Source organism: Puma concolor, chromosome C1 (genome assembly GCF_028749965.1).
Source record: "Puma concolor isolate L17-30 chromosome C1, mPumCon1.1.hap2, whole genome shotgun sequence".
Classification (NCBI taxonomy): domain Eukaryota; kingdom Metazoa; phylum Chordata; class Mammalia; order Carnivora; family Felidae; genus Puma; species Puma concolor.
In genome coordinates this window covers 152,489,083-152,505,644 of record NC_141674.1, presented here as the reverse complement: position 1 = coordinate 152,505,644, position 16,562 = coordinate 152,489,083, and the positions used below count along the sequence as shown (strand labels likewise).

At 37.7% G+C, this 16,562-nt stretch overlaps 1 protein-coding gene across 2 annotated transcripts in view; it reads left to right on the top strand.

Annotated features, from left to right (window-relative positions):
* The window catches only part of FAP (fibroblast activation protein alpha), a 75,330-nt gene that overhangs the window by 49,487 nt on the left and 9,281 nt on the right, over positions 1-16,562 (top strand). For both annotated transcript variants that reach the window (XM_025935024.2, XM_086718753.1), the window contains 5 exons: positions 2,096-2,143; positions 7,113-7,211; positions 7,908-7,977; positions 8,723-8,917; positions 13,994-14,048. In XM_025935024.2, the coding sequence (XP_025790809.2) occupies positions 2,096-2,143; positions 7,113-7,211; positions 7,908-7,977; positions 8,723-8,917; positions 13,994-14,048 (467 nt within the window). The remainder of the gene's footprint in view (positions 1-2,095; positions 2,144-7,112; positions 7,212-7,907; positions 7,978-8,722; positions 8,918-13,993; positions 14,049-16,562) is intronic.

Below are 16,562 nucleotides of genomic sequence, written 5' to 3'. Positions count from 1 at the left end.
TAGAACTTGAATCGCCTGACTTTTCCACACTCACTCTTGCTCGGCAGTATGGTAATTTCCCATTTAGCAAAAAATATACTGTGTGGGAAGCATCACATCGTCTGGTGTTTTTGAAGCTCCAGTAAAATGAGTCACTGAGCCATCATAAGAAAAACCTTGAAATCTTTCCCTTTAGGACTAAGAGTAAAGCCTCATTATGTAACTTCAAACTCTCCAAGAGAGATGGTGAGTAAATCCCAGAGAATAGGATTAAATAGGTGAAAACCCTCTTCGTGATGCTGATGGAACAAAAGTAATGCAAAGGGGGGATTCCAGACAATTGATGCTTTTATGTCATTTGTGCTCAGGTCTTTTGTATCTAGGGCAGTCAGTTATTATTTAGTGTCATAATTTGGCCAGAAAAGATATGCTAGTTGTCACTACTGGAACCGCATACCCGTGAAAATTCCATAGGATGGATGCTGGTTGACTAAAGTCAACAAATTCTGATTCATGTTTCATTTCCTTACATTCTGACCACAAATATAATATGCGTTTGTCCCTTCTAATACCTTTGAAGAAAAGCTGGCCAAAATGACAATCTCTGAAATTAAGTTCTATACAATTTTGGCACTCCACACAATAACGAATTGTTGTTTTTTTGAGGGAGTCTAATAAATAGTATCCCTTCTCCTCACTCTCAAGTTAGACTGAAGGGTCAAGAAGGAAATTAAACTATTTAGCTTTATTACTTGTAAATGTTAATTGGAAAATGTGGTTAAATGTGTACAGCTTCCTAATATTGTACCTCAGAATTACAATTACACAAATATGGGTATGACTGGACAGCCACTGGCTGCCCCCACGGAGCCCGGCACTATCCTATTTGGAACACTGAGGACCCGACAAAAGCAGGGAGAACGATGCCAGGAACAACGTAGAAGAAGGAGTTACTTAAATCTAGGTCTTCTCAGAATTCATCAAAAGGTCACCCCCTCCTCTGCTTGCCTGGGATCCAGGGTGCTACCCGAATGATGTTCCAAAAAGAAGGCAGAAGCGTCAGAAGTGCAACGAAGCTCTACCCCTAACCTCCATGTTGTTTCTTTTAACGCATTGACTGCCTGAGCAAATTTATCCTTTAAGAGGATATTATTTTATCTCTCAAGTGAGAGAAAATTAGTGCTTAATTATTTGTAGGTCTTGTTAAAATGGCCAGTTTCTGCACAGAGGCCCTGAGTTCCATGCTGGAATATGTAGTGGACACTGACGTGCCACCCAGAACCTCCCACCTCAGGACTGAACCCCTCATTCTGCCAGCTGCTGAGGGTGCCAGCGGCTGACAGCTCACAGCTGAGCTCCCACCCTGGGACGTGCCTTGCCACAGCCAATGGCCACTCCATTCTGTGTAAAAGCCAGCCCGGGTGGTACATGAAGGCAACTCTGCAGGCCATCCAGCTCCGGAGCTCCCTGTGGGGGTCGGCCGAGTTTTGTGTTTTGACTGCACTGAAGCCCACCTTCCCTCACTGCCTCATCCCTCCTAATACTACCCCAGAAAAACTGCTCCCCCACAAAACTCCTGCTGGGTCTGTTTCCCAGGGAATGTGACCTGCCACAGCAAATTTGAACAGGCAACAGATTCTAGATAAATTTATTTCTTTATTTATTAATTACATAGAAAAAAGATGTTGAGTTCTACTGAGCATTGAACCAAGAAGCCAGACTGAAAGTATTATCTGGGTACTGGTGAAGGTTATTGGATAATAGAGACTTAGCTAACGTAGCTCATACAGCATGGTGTCTTCTCAGAAGGCCATTTGCCACAGCAGTTTCTGGGGTCCATTTCTGTAACTAGATCCTGAACTATTCAGGATCCCTCCTGGTAAAGCGCACCGGTGACTCTTCTCTCACATCTCAGCTCTGGGCTCTGATCTCTTGTGTAGGTTAAACTTAACTTACAAGGTGATGTTTTCTTCTCTCTGGGGGAAAAAAAATAGCTGTAGAATTAAAAGATGAAGTTGAGCCTGACATTAACCACAAAGATGACCAGCAGTTCTTATTGGAAACCCAGGGTTTATTTAAAAGCTAAAGCATGTGTTTGTTTTTATCCTGTGCACAGGCCCAGGCCTCCCCATTTCCACCCTTCATGACGGTCGCACTGATCAAGGTACGCTCTCTTGCATGCTGCTGTCTAAAGAAACCCTGAGCTGTCGGTGACATCACACTAGAGGAAGCAAGACACTTTCCTCACACCAACACGGGGACTGTGATGGAGTCTTGTTATCATAAAGCCTATTGTTATGTAGATTTGGGTATTCTTTGAGTCAAACTGGACCCTATGAAATTTAACAATTATTTGCAGTAAGAACCTGGCATAACACGGATGGGTTGTTATCACAGGGATTCATACTGTCTTCCCCAATCGGCCCCCTAAAAAACACAGCAGCTTAGCACTAGAAGGACAGTTAGGATATTTAGCACAACCTCCTTCCCAAATCAGAATTCCTGCTTTTTTTGTAACATCCCAAACTGGAGACAAATTCCAGATATAAGTCCAGTTCAAAGCAGAGAGTGACTATCACGCTGGCTTTTTGTTTTAACAGCTACATCACAGTGTTGCTACGTATGAAAGCCCTGAAATTCAGAGGCTTTTCCCATCTTCAACTATGATCAAGATCGTCCTCCTCCATCCTGTATTTATGATATAGGTTAAAAAGGGTTCACAGACCAAAGATGACTGTCTTTGCCCTCGGCGGAGTTATCCAAGTGTGTCACTGCCCCGTGCTCTCCCAGCAATTCCCCGTTGTCTTCTGATTTACTATTAAAGGACATTTTAGGTCGAAGTTGATGGAGACAAGGGACAATGAGGGACTTGAGCACTTGTGCCTGTGATCCTGATCCCTGAACAGCTTTGATGACAAGTCAGGAGACTGTTTTGGGATTAGTTTGGCTGCCAGCACAATGGCTCAAGTATAATAGGTGAAAATATGGTAATGAGGAAAAACAGAGTCAATTCAGGAGCTCTGGACAGGACAGGCATTGTAATACAGGGACTGTGAATTTAGTTTCATTTTGAAGTTGTTTTTTTTTTTTTTTTAACCTTGTGGCTAATAATGAAATACTTTTAAGAATAAGTGAATGTATTTCTCAATATGGCTCAATTCAACCTTGAGTAAGAGACATTTTAAAGCAATACTACATTCAAATCTGTAATCTTTTGCTTTAATGGAAATTCCCATAAATGTATGATTTCCATTTTATCATGGCTGTTAAAGGTCAGCTTCCCTTTTCTCAGGGCATGAATTTCCACTCTCTTATTATCCTTCTCCTCTTCCTGCCAGGTATCGATTTCTGTACTGCATACAAAAGTGTTACTACTTCTCCCAATACTTACAAAGCAGGTGCAGTGCTCATGTCATTTTCATTTGTCATATGTATTTATATGTTTTCTAACTCTCCTACAGAACACAAATTTTTTTAGAGCATAGTTATGCAAACTTGCCTAGCGATGAAATTCTCCAGAGATATTTATCATAAAGGCCTGAGCTTTCAGGCGCGCCCCAGAAATTCCAGTTCAGTACCTCTTTGACTGGGCTAGAGAATTTGTATCTTTAATAAATTCCCAGATACGTCTTGGAGCTGCTTTTTGGAATTGATGCTGTGTCTTCTATTCATTTGTAGCTTTTGTTTTCTTTTGTTTTGTTTTTACCCATTTTCCATTGCATTTCATGCCAGAAATCTTTATTCAACATATATTTATTAAGCACCTATCACAATAACCCAGGCACTGTGCTGGATACTAGATCTTAAAAATGAACAGATACTGGATTAGATATGACTGGATTAGATTAGGTAGATTTCCTTTCCTCAAGGAAATTATAGATCAATGGGGAATGCAGACATGTGAATGGACAATACTGTGGGGTAGAGAATTCAGATACAGGAAATAGAGCATGAAAGCACATAAGCAGGGCACCACATCTGGGTTTCAGGGGTTTGGAAATGTCTCATAAGGATAGATACGTCAAACTGGAAACCCACAAATATGAAGGAGGTATTAATTCTGCTTGGATGTCTGGCTTGGTCAAGTGGATTGATATTGATGTTTTTTTACTGGAAGAGGGATTCACAACAGAGAGAATATTTTTGTGGAGATGATGAGTTTTATTTTTAACGTTGAGCTTGAGGCACTGCGACGATATCCAAGTGGAGCTGACTGGAGTGGCAAAGTTTTGAATCTGGACATCATGGGATCAGTTTGGACTGAAGATGAGGAACACGAAGTCATTACTTTACGAAATATATGGTTACTGAGGCCATGGAAGTGGATGAGACTGCAGAGTAGGAAAAATGAGGGTGGGCGGAGGTAGTAGAAAGGGAGCCTAGAATAAAACTGTGCAGAATACCAACATGAGAAATGGGAAGAGGAAAATGACCCTGTAAAGGAGACACAGAGGGACCAGAAGGAGGACAACCTTGCGGATATGGTATCAAAGAAGGCAGGGAGGAGGGCAAAGAGGGCAAAGAGGGAATGCCCACCTGTGTCAAGTGCTGCAGAGAGTGAAGTGAGACCTGCTCTAAGTCAATGAATTTAACAAGAGGGAATTAGCATTGTCTTGGTCGGAGCACTTTCAGAGAACAGTGCAGGTGGCAGCCAGAATAAAGCAAGTTTAGGCTTGCAGAGGAGGTAGATAAAAAGACAGTATTTTCAATAGGTCTGACTGAGGAGAGGAGGGAGAGGGGGGTGGATGATGGCTGGAAGCAGTTGATAGAAGTTCAATTTTGTTTTTGAAAGATAATAAACATTTGAGCGTGGTTAAATGCTGATGGAAGAAACGAAGAGACGAAAGGGGTTGAAGACATAAAGGAGGGGAGTCCCCAAGGAGTTGGGAAAATGGATGGAGTCCAGAGACAGGTGCAGAGATTCATCCCTGGCATTGTGCTGACCAAGAATGAAGAAATTACTAATGTGATTTAATACAATTTCATATAATGTATGCAAGTTTGTAGACGTTGCAGAAAACAGTACAGTGGCTTCATTTTATCTGCAAAGTGGGGTCGGGCCATTTGAAAATAACATAGTACCTCAACCATGTGCTTTAGAAACCCAGAAGAGTTGGCCCTTGACGTAGCCCAGTTGAGGCTTAGTTGCTTCGGGCACAGCAGGTTACCCAACTGATTGAATGACCCCGTTTATCAGCTTTTCCACAGATTCCTCACATAATTTAATTAATGCGCAACATATAGTAGTTAATGCAATTGAAACAAAAGTTTCTTGCATGGTCCATCCTTTTTCTTTTTTTATTTCATCATAATGAATAGTCCACAAAAAATACAGAGCACATCCTACGTACCTATCATGTACTAGGTACTGCGTATACAATGATGAGTGAAATAAGTTTGAAAGGTACAGTCTAGACTGCAGCACTCCTCCCACATTATTGGCTTTTAATGCAAAGCCACATAGAGAAGCCCAGTCGGCATCCCCCAACCACAGTCCTATGAAATCTCATTTTGCTCCAAGGGGTGGGCAAAATTGCCAAGTTACCGTATGTACAAATGCTTCTCTGCACTATAGAGCATTAATAAGCTTATAAATTAAACTTGGCATTCAATAAGTCTTGAATCAGTAAGTTCAACAGCTAGCCAAATGGAGAAGTGAAAGTCTAACCAACCTGCCAACACTTGGGTATGATCTTCCAGTACCTGTTGGTAAAATGATAAAAATAAATAAGCAAACAATAAATATAATAATAACTAAAATATAAAAAGAAATAATAAGCAATTATAACACACTCTGTGACTCCACACAGGATTCCCTTTATCCATAATAGCTCCACACACAGAACCCACACAAAGAGAATGAAGAATTGGCTCCATTGTACTTAGAATTGTATATTTGTTTTTTGTTTTTTGGGTTTTTTTCTAGTTTTAGCTTTTAAGATGCCACAAGTATCTCTTTCCTGATGGATTATCCAAAGTTAAAATGAAATTTATTATGTATCTTATACAACTCATACCAAAACATCTATACTTGTTCTAAGATTAAATATAACATGTTGGAACAAAATGCCATGAGTATATGAAAACTGAGAGTTACAAGGGAAGTGGTTTGGCAAACTTAGTGTAGTTACAAGTACTCCTCCAGTTCCCTATCTTCAAGGACCACTTTTTAAAAAGGCACAAAAACAAGAAGTTCACAGGATGTCTTTTGTAAAACCTGCCATATCTCAGAAGTCATCCAGACCTTCTTTTAAAAAATAAATCTACAAATTCCACATGCCATATGAAAGTCTAACTTTTCTCTAGAAGATAGCCAGTGTCAATTCCAGTTCAAAATCAAACTTGCAAAAAGCCCTCTATTGCTAGAAACCCATTTGCATAGATCACCAAACTACAGCCTCAGGAGATCAATGGATTGTTCAGTTTCAAAGATTAAAGTGTGAAACGGAATTAATTTCACATATAAACAGCAGTTTTTAAGAAGATCTTTTAAGGTGAAAGACAGAAAGAGAGCATAGTGTTATATATTGTTATTTTACTAAGGTATGTAACCACCTTGAGGGAAACGATCTGAAGGAATATAATGTGCAATAGTTCAATTACAAAAAAAGGAAGAATATCGTGTATTACTTAAGCAGAGCAGGAAAGATTAAAAATAAACATGTATTTTAAAAAATCACAGAACTAATACTTGATTTTACACATTGAAAATTTTAAAAACAAACTTTGTAACTACATAATCAATTATTTTAATTGAGATTCCAGCAATATAGATTGTATTTCTTGTTTTTTTTCTTAGATGATAAAAAAGTCACCTTCTCAGATCATACATAGTTTCACGTTAGAAAAGTTGGAGATGGGAAAACACGGGGAATAAACGTTACTGTCTCTGTGGTTCTGCTCAAAATGTGTTGCGATGCCATAAGGATCAGTACAGGAGACAATGATTGATGTCTTCATAAACTCATACCTGCTTTAAAGGCTGGGTTAAAAATATGCTTGGCAATATGAAACTTGCTACACAGTTCCTTATACCGTTTCAGTTTTATCCATATTAAAACCAAAGGAATTTTAAGAAAGGAATTTTCTTGTGTTAATGCTACTAATTAAAAATGAGCATTTTATTTTTTAAGAAATTAAAATCCTGGAAGAAAACAAGGAATTGGAAAATGCTTTGAAAAATATCCAGCTGCCTAAAGAAGAAATTAAGAAACTTGAAGTGGATGAAATTAGTAAGATCTTATAAAAATTTCTCATTTACAAATATGAAGCTGAACACTTACCTTGCTTTTAAAAAACAAATTACAGGGTAAATATTATAGTCCAAACACTACAATATTAAAATAACTTAATTCAAGGGGCGCCTGGGTGGCGCAGTCGGTTAAGCGTCCGACTTCAGCCAGGTCACGATCTCGCGGTCCGTGAGTTCGAGCCCCGCGTCGGGCTCTGGGCTGATGGCTCAGAGCCTGGAGCCTGTTTCCGATTCTGTGTCTCCCTCTCTCTCTGCCCCTCCCCCGTTCATGCTCTGTCTCTCTCTGTCCCAAAAATAAATAAACGTTGAAAAAAAAATTTTTTTTAAAAATAACTTAATTCAAGCAATCTTACTACTATAATAGAGTTTCACAGAATGTCTTTAATATGTTTGTAAATAGAGTTGATCTGATACTTTTCTATAGCTCCGCTTCGACCCTGATATTTTTTAAAAGTTTATCTGATTTTAATTTTAGTATGTGTGCTTCTAGATAAACAATAACTCAAGATTTCTAGTAATTTATAAATTTGACAAAAATACACAGTAAAAATCAACTTAAAACATATGCTCTATTCTTCACAATTAACTAGTTATAAATTTATTTTATGTTATGTTGTAATTAAAGAAAATAAATAATGACATATAGTGGAATAAAGATTTTTCTTTTTTTCCCAAGCTTTATGGTACAAGATGATTCTTCCTCCTCAATTTGACAGATCAAAGAAGTATCCCTTGCTAATTCAAGTGTATGTAATATTTTCTTTGGTGTAAAAACTATTTACTGAAAATATGTTAAATTAAATACACATTTATGAGATAGAATGAACCATTCTCCTTGGTAACAGTTCCTATTGATGCTGTTTTTATATATTCCTCAACTAATCAGAGTAAATAAAATATGGCTATTTAAAATAGAATGAGGAAGTTTGGGGATTTTAGATGGACTGGCTTGCATTTGCTGTCTTGAATTTCCTTTGTATGGCAAATTGCCGAATGTGTCAGAATACCTTTGAGATAGAGAAATTGCAGCCAAAAAATATTGTAAATCATCTTAATGTCTTATGTAAGTGAGTTAGAAATGAAATAAGGGAATGGAATACATTTAGTGGAATCACACCCAAAATCAGTGCTGACCTACACACAATTTGCTTAAAACACCATGCATTTTTTTTAGTATATCTTATGCCTGCTTTTAGCAAGTGGCAGGTGGCAGAAATGACGAAAAACCCACACATATTCCTTGAAATGCCAACCCTAGATGTATCCGTTTTGGGGAATAGGAGAGGCTGTGTCCCAAAACAACTTCCTTGTAGCAAACCTCTGGGAAAAGCCTGGTCCTCTCTTGATTTTGAGCCAGTTCTAATGCCACTGTTATTGAAATTTTATCATACAAATGTACTGGAAATACTAAAGGCAATTCTTAGCTACGATGAGAAGTTGAGTTTTACAAAGGAATCCAAGGTTCTTTTTTTTTTTTTTTTTTCCCTTTAGGTATGGTGGTCCTTGTAGTCAGAGCGTAAGGTCTGTATTCGCTATTAGTTGGATTTCTTATCTTGCAAGTAAGGAAGGGATAGTCATTGCCTTGGTGGATGGCCGAGGAACAGCCTTCCAAGGTGACAAACTCCTGTATGCAGTGTATCGAAAGCTGGGTGTTTATGAAGTTGAGGACCAGATCACAGCTGTCAGGTGAGCACCTCATTCAAACAGAAACTGGCGTGCAACAAAAGTCATGCAATCACTGTCGGGTTTCTCCATCTTTCATGATTTAATTCTTTTTGTCTGTTTTCCTAACTTGCTCTCAAGTTAACATTAATCTTAAAGAGATATTTTTGCCCAATATGAGAAAAAAAATAATGATAGACAAGAGCTAATAAATGTGTAGAAACAAAATTTATAGTGATAAATGACAAATACTCTCAGTGTTTCAGTCGTTCTGATATCCTTTCGTTGATTCACATGGCTCACAACTAGAAAAAAAAATTGTGTAACTCTAGGGATGGTCTATAGGAAACCAAACATCTGAATTTGCTCAAGCATTGTGGATTCTATCTCATAGACTTAGAAATGTCTCAAGATTTCCTCAACACCCTACACTTACAGATACTAAGCATTCTTTTGTAATTAAGCTAGCTGGAAGTTTAGCTGTGTTAGCATGAAAGTGTTTTCCTGTTTTCATTTGACAAAACATGCATTTTAAGTAATACAAATTATATTATGAAAACATTCATGGGGAAGGCAGACCCATAACCTGAGTCCTTCCCAACCACATTCTCAACCATAATTTGTGTCTCCATCATCTTTTCTGAAACAAATAGAATATAGGCATCAAAATTGCTGTTTATTTGGAAACACTGTGCAGGATGCTTCAGGATATTTCTCTATAGTTGTTGGGTTTCTGTTATTATGTTGTGAGTATGTGAAGTCAGAGAACAGTAGTTTATAAATGTAAAAGCCAACACAGGCCAATTGCACCCTTAGTCGTGGATATATATGTGTGTGTAACGGCTTAAGGTCAGACATTGTTGCACAACAAAGAGCAATTTAGAAAATTCATTAGCACATTCCTTTTATCATCTTAATGTCACTGATAGTTACTGATTTCAATATAGCATACACAATGAAGATTGTATTTAACAGCAAGGAGGTGGGCCCAGACAACACTTTTCTGTGTTTTTGTCTCTAATCAAAGCAGAAGAGTTTAGACTCACAAGTAATTATTTTTAAAAATAGAAAAGTAATCATAACCCATATGTTTTCAAATTTTCCTTCCATTCTGTGAACAGTAATATACACACACTTCTATAACACAAAATATTCAATTAAAAACAGTCTATTTGAATAAAATCTGACAAACGAATAAGTAGATTATTAAATAATACTATGAAATCTCTAGGTGTCATTCACACCTCATTTCTAGGAGGCTCCATCTTTCTTGCTAATCCAGATTATTTGGCCTATCTGCTATTAACCTATTTAGGATAATCTTCTGCCTGATGGAGAGACACAGAAGAGATAGCTCAAAGAAAAATCCACCACGAGATCAGTTTCTCACATATGAATGCCATTGTGGAAATATGAACACCATTGTCAGTATTATAGACCTAATTCTTTAAGGATTATCATTATTTTTTTTGGCACTGCAGGTCACATCTATTTTTATTTAAACCATGCAATAAACATCAAGGGTACGCAATCCTGGGACCACATCAAAAGACAGATGTAGATTATACCTCATTCGTAATTCAGTTACATCTTTTCCAAAGTTCGTAGCGCTAAACAGTGGTTTGTTCTGGCATTGGTTGAAAACCAAACTTAACAGAAGCAGCTCATCATCCCAATCTACCAATAACAACAAAGTGCATCATTATGTGTTTTGCACTTATTTACCACCAAAATTGCAGCATTTGTATTTAAGAATACCTCAAGAAACAGAGCAGATAGCTTCTTATCGTGTTTCTTGGATGGAATGAAAATCTAAACCTGAATCCCATGTACAGGCCTTAGCTAAAATTGTTATTTCTGCTGTTCAATATATAGGACATGAAGCCACAAATTGTACCAATTTTCACAATAATATAAATGTCTTTGGCATTTAGAATTGAAGATAGACCAGAGGCAGTTATTGGCTACCTTTACCTTCTCTGAGCCATTTTTAGGATGGAATCTAAAGAAAGTCTTCCTGCTATAGAGCAGACATATGTTCACTCATTTGCTCAGCCATTCAACAACAGATCAAATATTAATGTATGCCATTGCAATCCACTCTGTATAAAACTGTACAATTTTTATAATCTCTACTTTCAGTGCACTTACAATCTTTGTAAGATGGATAAACCCCTGGCACTCTGAAGGGACAGCATTGCCATTAGATGGAACTTTTACTAAACACCCTAGTGAACAAGGGGAGGCTGTGTGGCCCGTGCACAGCACGTATGCAACAGTGGAGATGCCAGTTGAGGCTGGTCTGGCTTTGCTTGAAAGCGCCATTCTGCAAAAGTGAAAGGGAAGCCTTGGAACCGGATGCTTTGAGAAAACAAAAGCTAAAAAGGATAGATTTATAATGATGATCCTGGGAATAATTCAACCGCATGTCTGCCAAGAAGTGTTTTAGGAATCAGACACTGAATGTCTGACATGGGAATTGGGATTGTAATCCCTTTATGATAGCCCTCAAATTACCTTCCCACGAAAGAATGAAATTTATCCCCTTCAATCTCATATAGAATGCAATCTGGGCAAACTGTAAGAGACTCTTAAATACAGAGAACAAACTGAGGATTGATGGGGGGAGGGCAGTGGAAGAGAGGGGAAATGGGTGATGGGCATTGAGGAGGGCACTTGTTGGGATGAGCACTGGGTGTTGTATGTAAGCGATGAACCACAGGAATCTACCCCCAAAACCAAGAGCACACTATACACACTGTATGTTAGCCAGTTTGACAATAAATTATATTTAAAAAAATAAAAACTAAATTAAATGCAATCTGACTAAAATTTTTACATACCAAAAGAAAATCATGTGTACCTATTTGGAAATGAGAGTAAATGCTAAAGTCAATAAATAGATTTAAACAAAGCAAAGCAGTGTTAAAAAAAAAAAAAAAAAAAGCCACACAAGCTCACTACTTTGACTACACAAAAGAGAATGCTTCCAAGGAGATGTTTGTGAGGTCAAAGCACACAAGAAACTGAGACCTGCTTTCCCAGACTCCTCTGCAAATGGTACATACATAGGTCCCATAAAACTTCGTTAGTTATAGGATCAGTTCTACTAATTTGGGGTATATTTGGCACTTTTGGCATTCCCACAATTTAAAATTTTTATATAACTTGAAGGTTAGTGGTGAGAAAAATCTATCATACTGTTATACCTGGCATCAACAAGAACATTTCCAAAATAGGATAATAATTGATCCCTAGGGTTCCAAATTGACCTTTGGAATAGGGTCATTTTTATGAGAGAAAAGTTGTGAAGTTCAGTTTAGCCTCCAAAATGCTTTTTCATTTGTTCCTAACATTTTTCTTCATTTAACCACACCATCAACAGTATTTCTGATAACTGTCTTTGGAAGCGCTTCAGAATTTGGAGGTAAATTTTATAGAGCTTTGGTGGCCTTAAAGTGCTCGGGTTATCTAGCTAACCTTTAACCTAGTCCTGCCACATTAAGTGTTAATGTTTCATTTCCATGTTAACTATTGCACTATCATTTCCTGTAAATGTCATCCTTTCGGAATAAACCGAGGAAGGGAGCTGTTAAGAATTTCCTGCTCCCATGTATCACCTGCTATTTGCTTTTACCCCAGATGCAAGGCAATATGATTGCTAGCTTCCGGGAGATCATAAAATCGAAATTGATTTTATGGCTCAGAACCGTCTTCCAGCACGAGTGGCAAGATTTTTTTTTTTTTTTTAACAAAGAGAGCGAACCTTCTCTTCTTTCATTTGGTTTGTGAAGTTTGTGGAAGAATTGCCGAAATGCCACAGTTTGCTGCACATTTTCTCTGTTTTATCATGAACAGCATCCACACAGGTAGCAACTTCCCGTTTGCTGCTGCATTTCTTCCCCGTAGACTCCTCAGTGTCCCTCAGAATCGGTGTAGGGTAAGCTGTGACTGACGGGGCTTCTTCCCATCTGTTTGTCCCGGGCATTTGCCCAACTCCTCTGTGCATTGGAAACGTGCATGTTGAATCAATGCAACGAGCAAAATGGTTGCTGTGAAATCCCCTTAAGAAACTCCATTATTCAACTAATGAAACCACTACATCTTACTTCCAGAGAAAAATGACAAAGGACATTAACATAACTATAGGGAACAAAAAAAAAATGGTCTTTTTCTGGCGCTGCGTGTGCCACTTTGTTCTCCTCGCCTTCCCATTACTGTTGCATCCGGGTCTCTGCAATGGCTCATCCAGTTTGCTATTTTCTTCCACTGCTCCTGCTTCTCTGAGAGTTCCTGGAGTTCTTATCAAACCATCCCCCAAATAAATCACAATTGCTCTAGAACACCAATCCTCAAGGGGGCATGGGATAAATTAGCCTAAAATATTCCCATTTTCGCACCGACTTTGCAAAGTTATATTTCTGAAGGCTTCCCATGACTTTTATTTAAAAGTTGTCCTTCAGCACGGTCTCTTACTCCTAAGAAGACATTTATTTTCAAAATAGTTTTCAAACGATGGCTCTTCTGTGATGAAACGCAAACGAATTATGACCATATCCTAAAAGATACATATCCATGCTGTGACAAACCGAGGGTTCCTAAGTATGGAATGGGAGAGGGATGGATATTTTTTTGCAGATGAAAGCTACCGAAAATGAGACGGCCATTATCATTAACATCTAAGCATTTAACACTGATAAAATTTAAGGCAACAACAATGAAAATCTTTTTTTCCAAAATCTGAGGATTTGGATATTTGGTCCTAGTTATGGTGCTAGTATTTCTTGTGTTACTGTAAGACTAGGTCTTGACCTCTCTGAGTCTGCAGTAACTCACTCCCGCAATTAGGGTACTAGACTTTCAGCCTGGAAAGTACGACTCAATAGATGTACAGTAGAGCCTAAAGGATCCTTTTTATGCTTTGCAGAAAACATGATCATATTCTTTTAATTATTTGTAAGTGCAGCATTATTATGCATGTGTTTAAACAAAGAAAATGAAGCGTTTCTATTAAATCTTTGGATTAAATATGCTTGTGTAATGAAGTAAATGTCATGTGTACACACTTAAAATTCTAAAAATTTGTTTCTTTTATTTTAGAAAATTCATAGAAATGGGTTTCATTGATGAAAAAAGAATAGCCATATGGGGCTGGGTGAGTTGTTTTATATGTTTTATGCCTGTTATTCAGTTCAGCAATCATAATTTTCTAAAGTGTTCGCTTATAAGGTTTCTCATGAAATGTTAATGTTGCAACATAATTTAATCTGTCAATGGAAACAGTCAGTTTGGGTAATCTAGGCCTCAAAGTGGTGGCTTTAAGTGTTCCTTTTTCCCAATCATTTAATTTCTTTCTTGTGTAGCAAATTAACTCATAATTGATACATTTTTACTTAATTTTTTGGTATTAGATTACAGTATCCTGAATTGAACTATGTTCATCAAAGGTTTCATTTCCTTTGTTATTTTGGAGTTAATAAAGATCTTTTAGAGTTCATAATTTCATTTTTTTAATGAAAAACTAAGCTAACATTTGCAATTATAGGAACTTTTAGAATACAAATTCCCTAGTACCTAGACTATCCCAGTCATATCTTGGCTGTTTTGATTCTTTTTTTTTTTTTTTTTTGTAATCAAATTATTTTACCAGACCTAACATTAATTTGTGCTAACTGGAGAGGAGTATAATTTAGTTTCTGAGTTATAGGTCATGGAGATAACTGCCCACGTTTGAGGAGTTGTGTAGGTTCTCAAAATACACATTAAAAGGAAGAGGCAAAACTTCCCAATCATGGGCAATGAAGTCACTGGAAAGTTTAGAGAAATATTGGAAAGAGTTTAGATTTGCCCATTATAAATTATGATAATTACCCTTCAAAGAAGATTTCCTGTTTCACTTTTTGGTCTGAATTTGTACATTTGCAAGTCAATTTGCAGCCGTTTGTGCTTGGGTTGTTTTTCTTGGCTGTTTTCTCTGAGAGCGGCCTGCACAAGATGGAGGGAATGAAACCCAATATTGAAGGGAATCTGCAGGCTCCGACTCAGCTCTCAGCTCAGTGACCAGATGAAGAGCTGTTATGAATTTGTGGAAAGTTGTTACTTCAAGCCATTTGGTCCTTCTTAAAACTATCAAATGTTAAATATCTAAACAGAATGGAATTCAAATGGGTGGAAATAAATGAAATATTTTTATAGTGAAATATTTCAGATAAAATCTCTCCATCCATTTTTATGAAATTTCCTAAAGTAAATTTTCAAAAGATTCAAATTTCACGCGGAACACTTCCATGTAATCATTACCATTTCTCTTACACTTTTACTTTGCTTTTACTGCAAGCTCTGAAATAATCAGAAAGTGGAATTTTTAATTTCATTTCTACAACATCCTGGTATTAGTTTGGTAGAGAACCATCTATGTGGGATGATTTAAAGAACCCACTCATCACCTCAAAATACATCCATATCAGTCTGAAATTCTTCAATAAGGATTCTCACGATGTCTGTGCAAATGCTTCTAGAAGAAGTAGTATATTAGGTCCCCTTTATTGCTTACTTTCCAACATGGCAGTAATTGCAAGCTAAACCCTGAGAACATGCGCGGAAGAGGGAAATAAGTGAACGGCCACCGGATGCAACGCATGAGCAACCCCTGAATCAACAGGGCCCAGAAGATCCTGAAGGAAAAAGACCTTAATACTATACTGTTATTTAACAATTAGTTAAGAGTTATTTAACCCATCCATCCGATCACTGATTCAGGCGTTCTTTCATGCATGTAGTAAATTTTTATTGGATCTCAATTAGGTCTTATATTAGGTTCTTCAGAAGATGAAAAGATGAATAAGTTATAGCCCTGGCCCTCTGTTAGATAAAACAGAGAGCAAAAAAGCAATTGCTCAGCAACATTCCAAGTGTTAAGACAGACACAACTTACCGCGGAGAATACCAGGGAGAAGACTGGTTAATTCTGGCTCTGAGAGCTAAGGGAAGATTCAGAAATGAGGTAGTGAAGATAGGTTAGTAGTGGGTCATGCCAGAGAATGGAGACAACATTGCCAGGGTCCGAAGGTAGCAAGGAGTAGGGCACAGTTGGTCTGGATGCCTGAAACTTCAGAAGTGTAATCCATACATACTAAAGAAGGTGTAGGAAATTAGTTTGGATAGATAGGTAGCCAGATAACAGGAGGGCTTTTAGACTGCATAGAGAAGAATAGGCTCTCTCTGTGGCTTTGCAGACATTTCTCTTATTTTTCTATGTCTCCATCATCATTACACTCCATTCATTTTTTTTTAAATGTTGGTGATTTTCAGGATCTGACCTTGGCTCTTATTGTTTTTCACTTCCTTGGTGACACCCAGGTAATTTCGAAAATGGTGATGACAGTCAGATCCCTGCCACTAGCCCCCACCTCTCTTCTCAGCTCCAAATTTCAAATGCTCACTGGTCATCTATCCCAAATCAATGTCTTACAAGAGGCTCAGGCTTAACTCACACAAGCTAAACTTGTTATAGTCTGCTTAAAACAAGTCCTCATCTTTATTAAAGGACCTCACCACACACCTAGTCACCCAAATAGTAAGTTCAGAGCTATTTGCAACTTCTCCTGCTCCCCAGCTCCAACACTCCAGTGGTTAGTAAGATCTATCAGTTCTACCTTCAAACATTTAA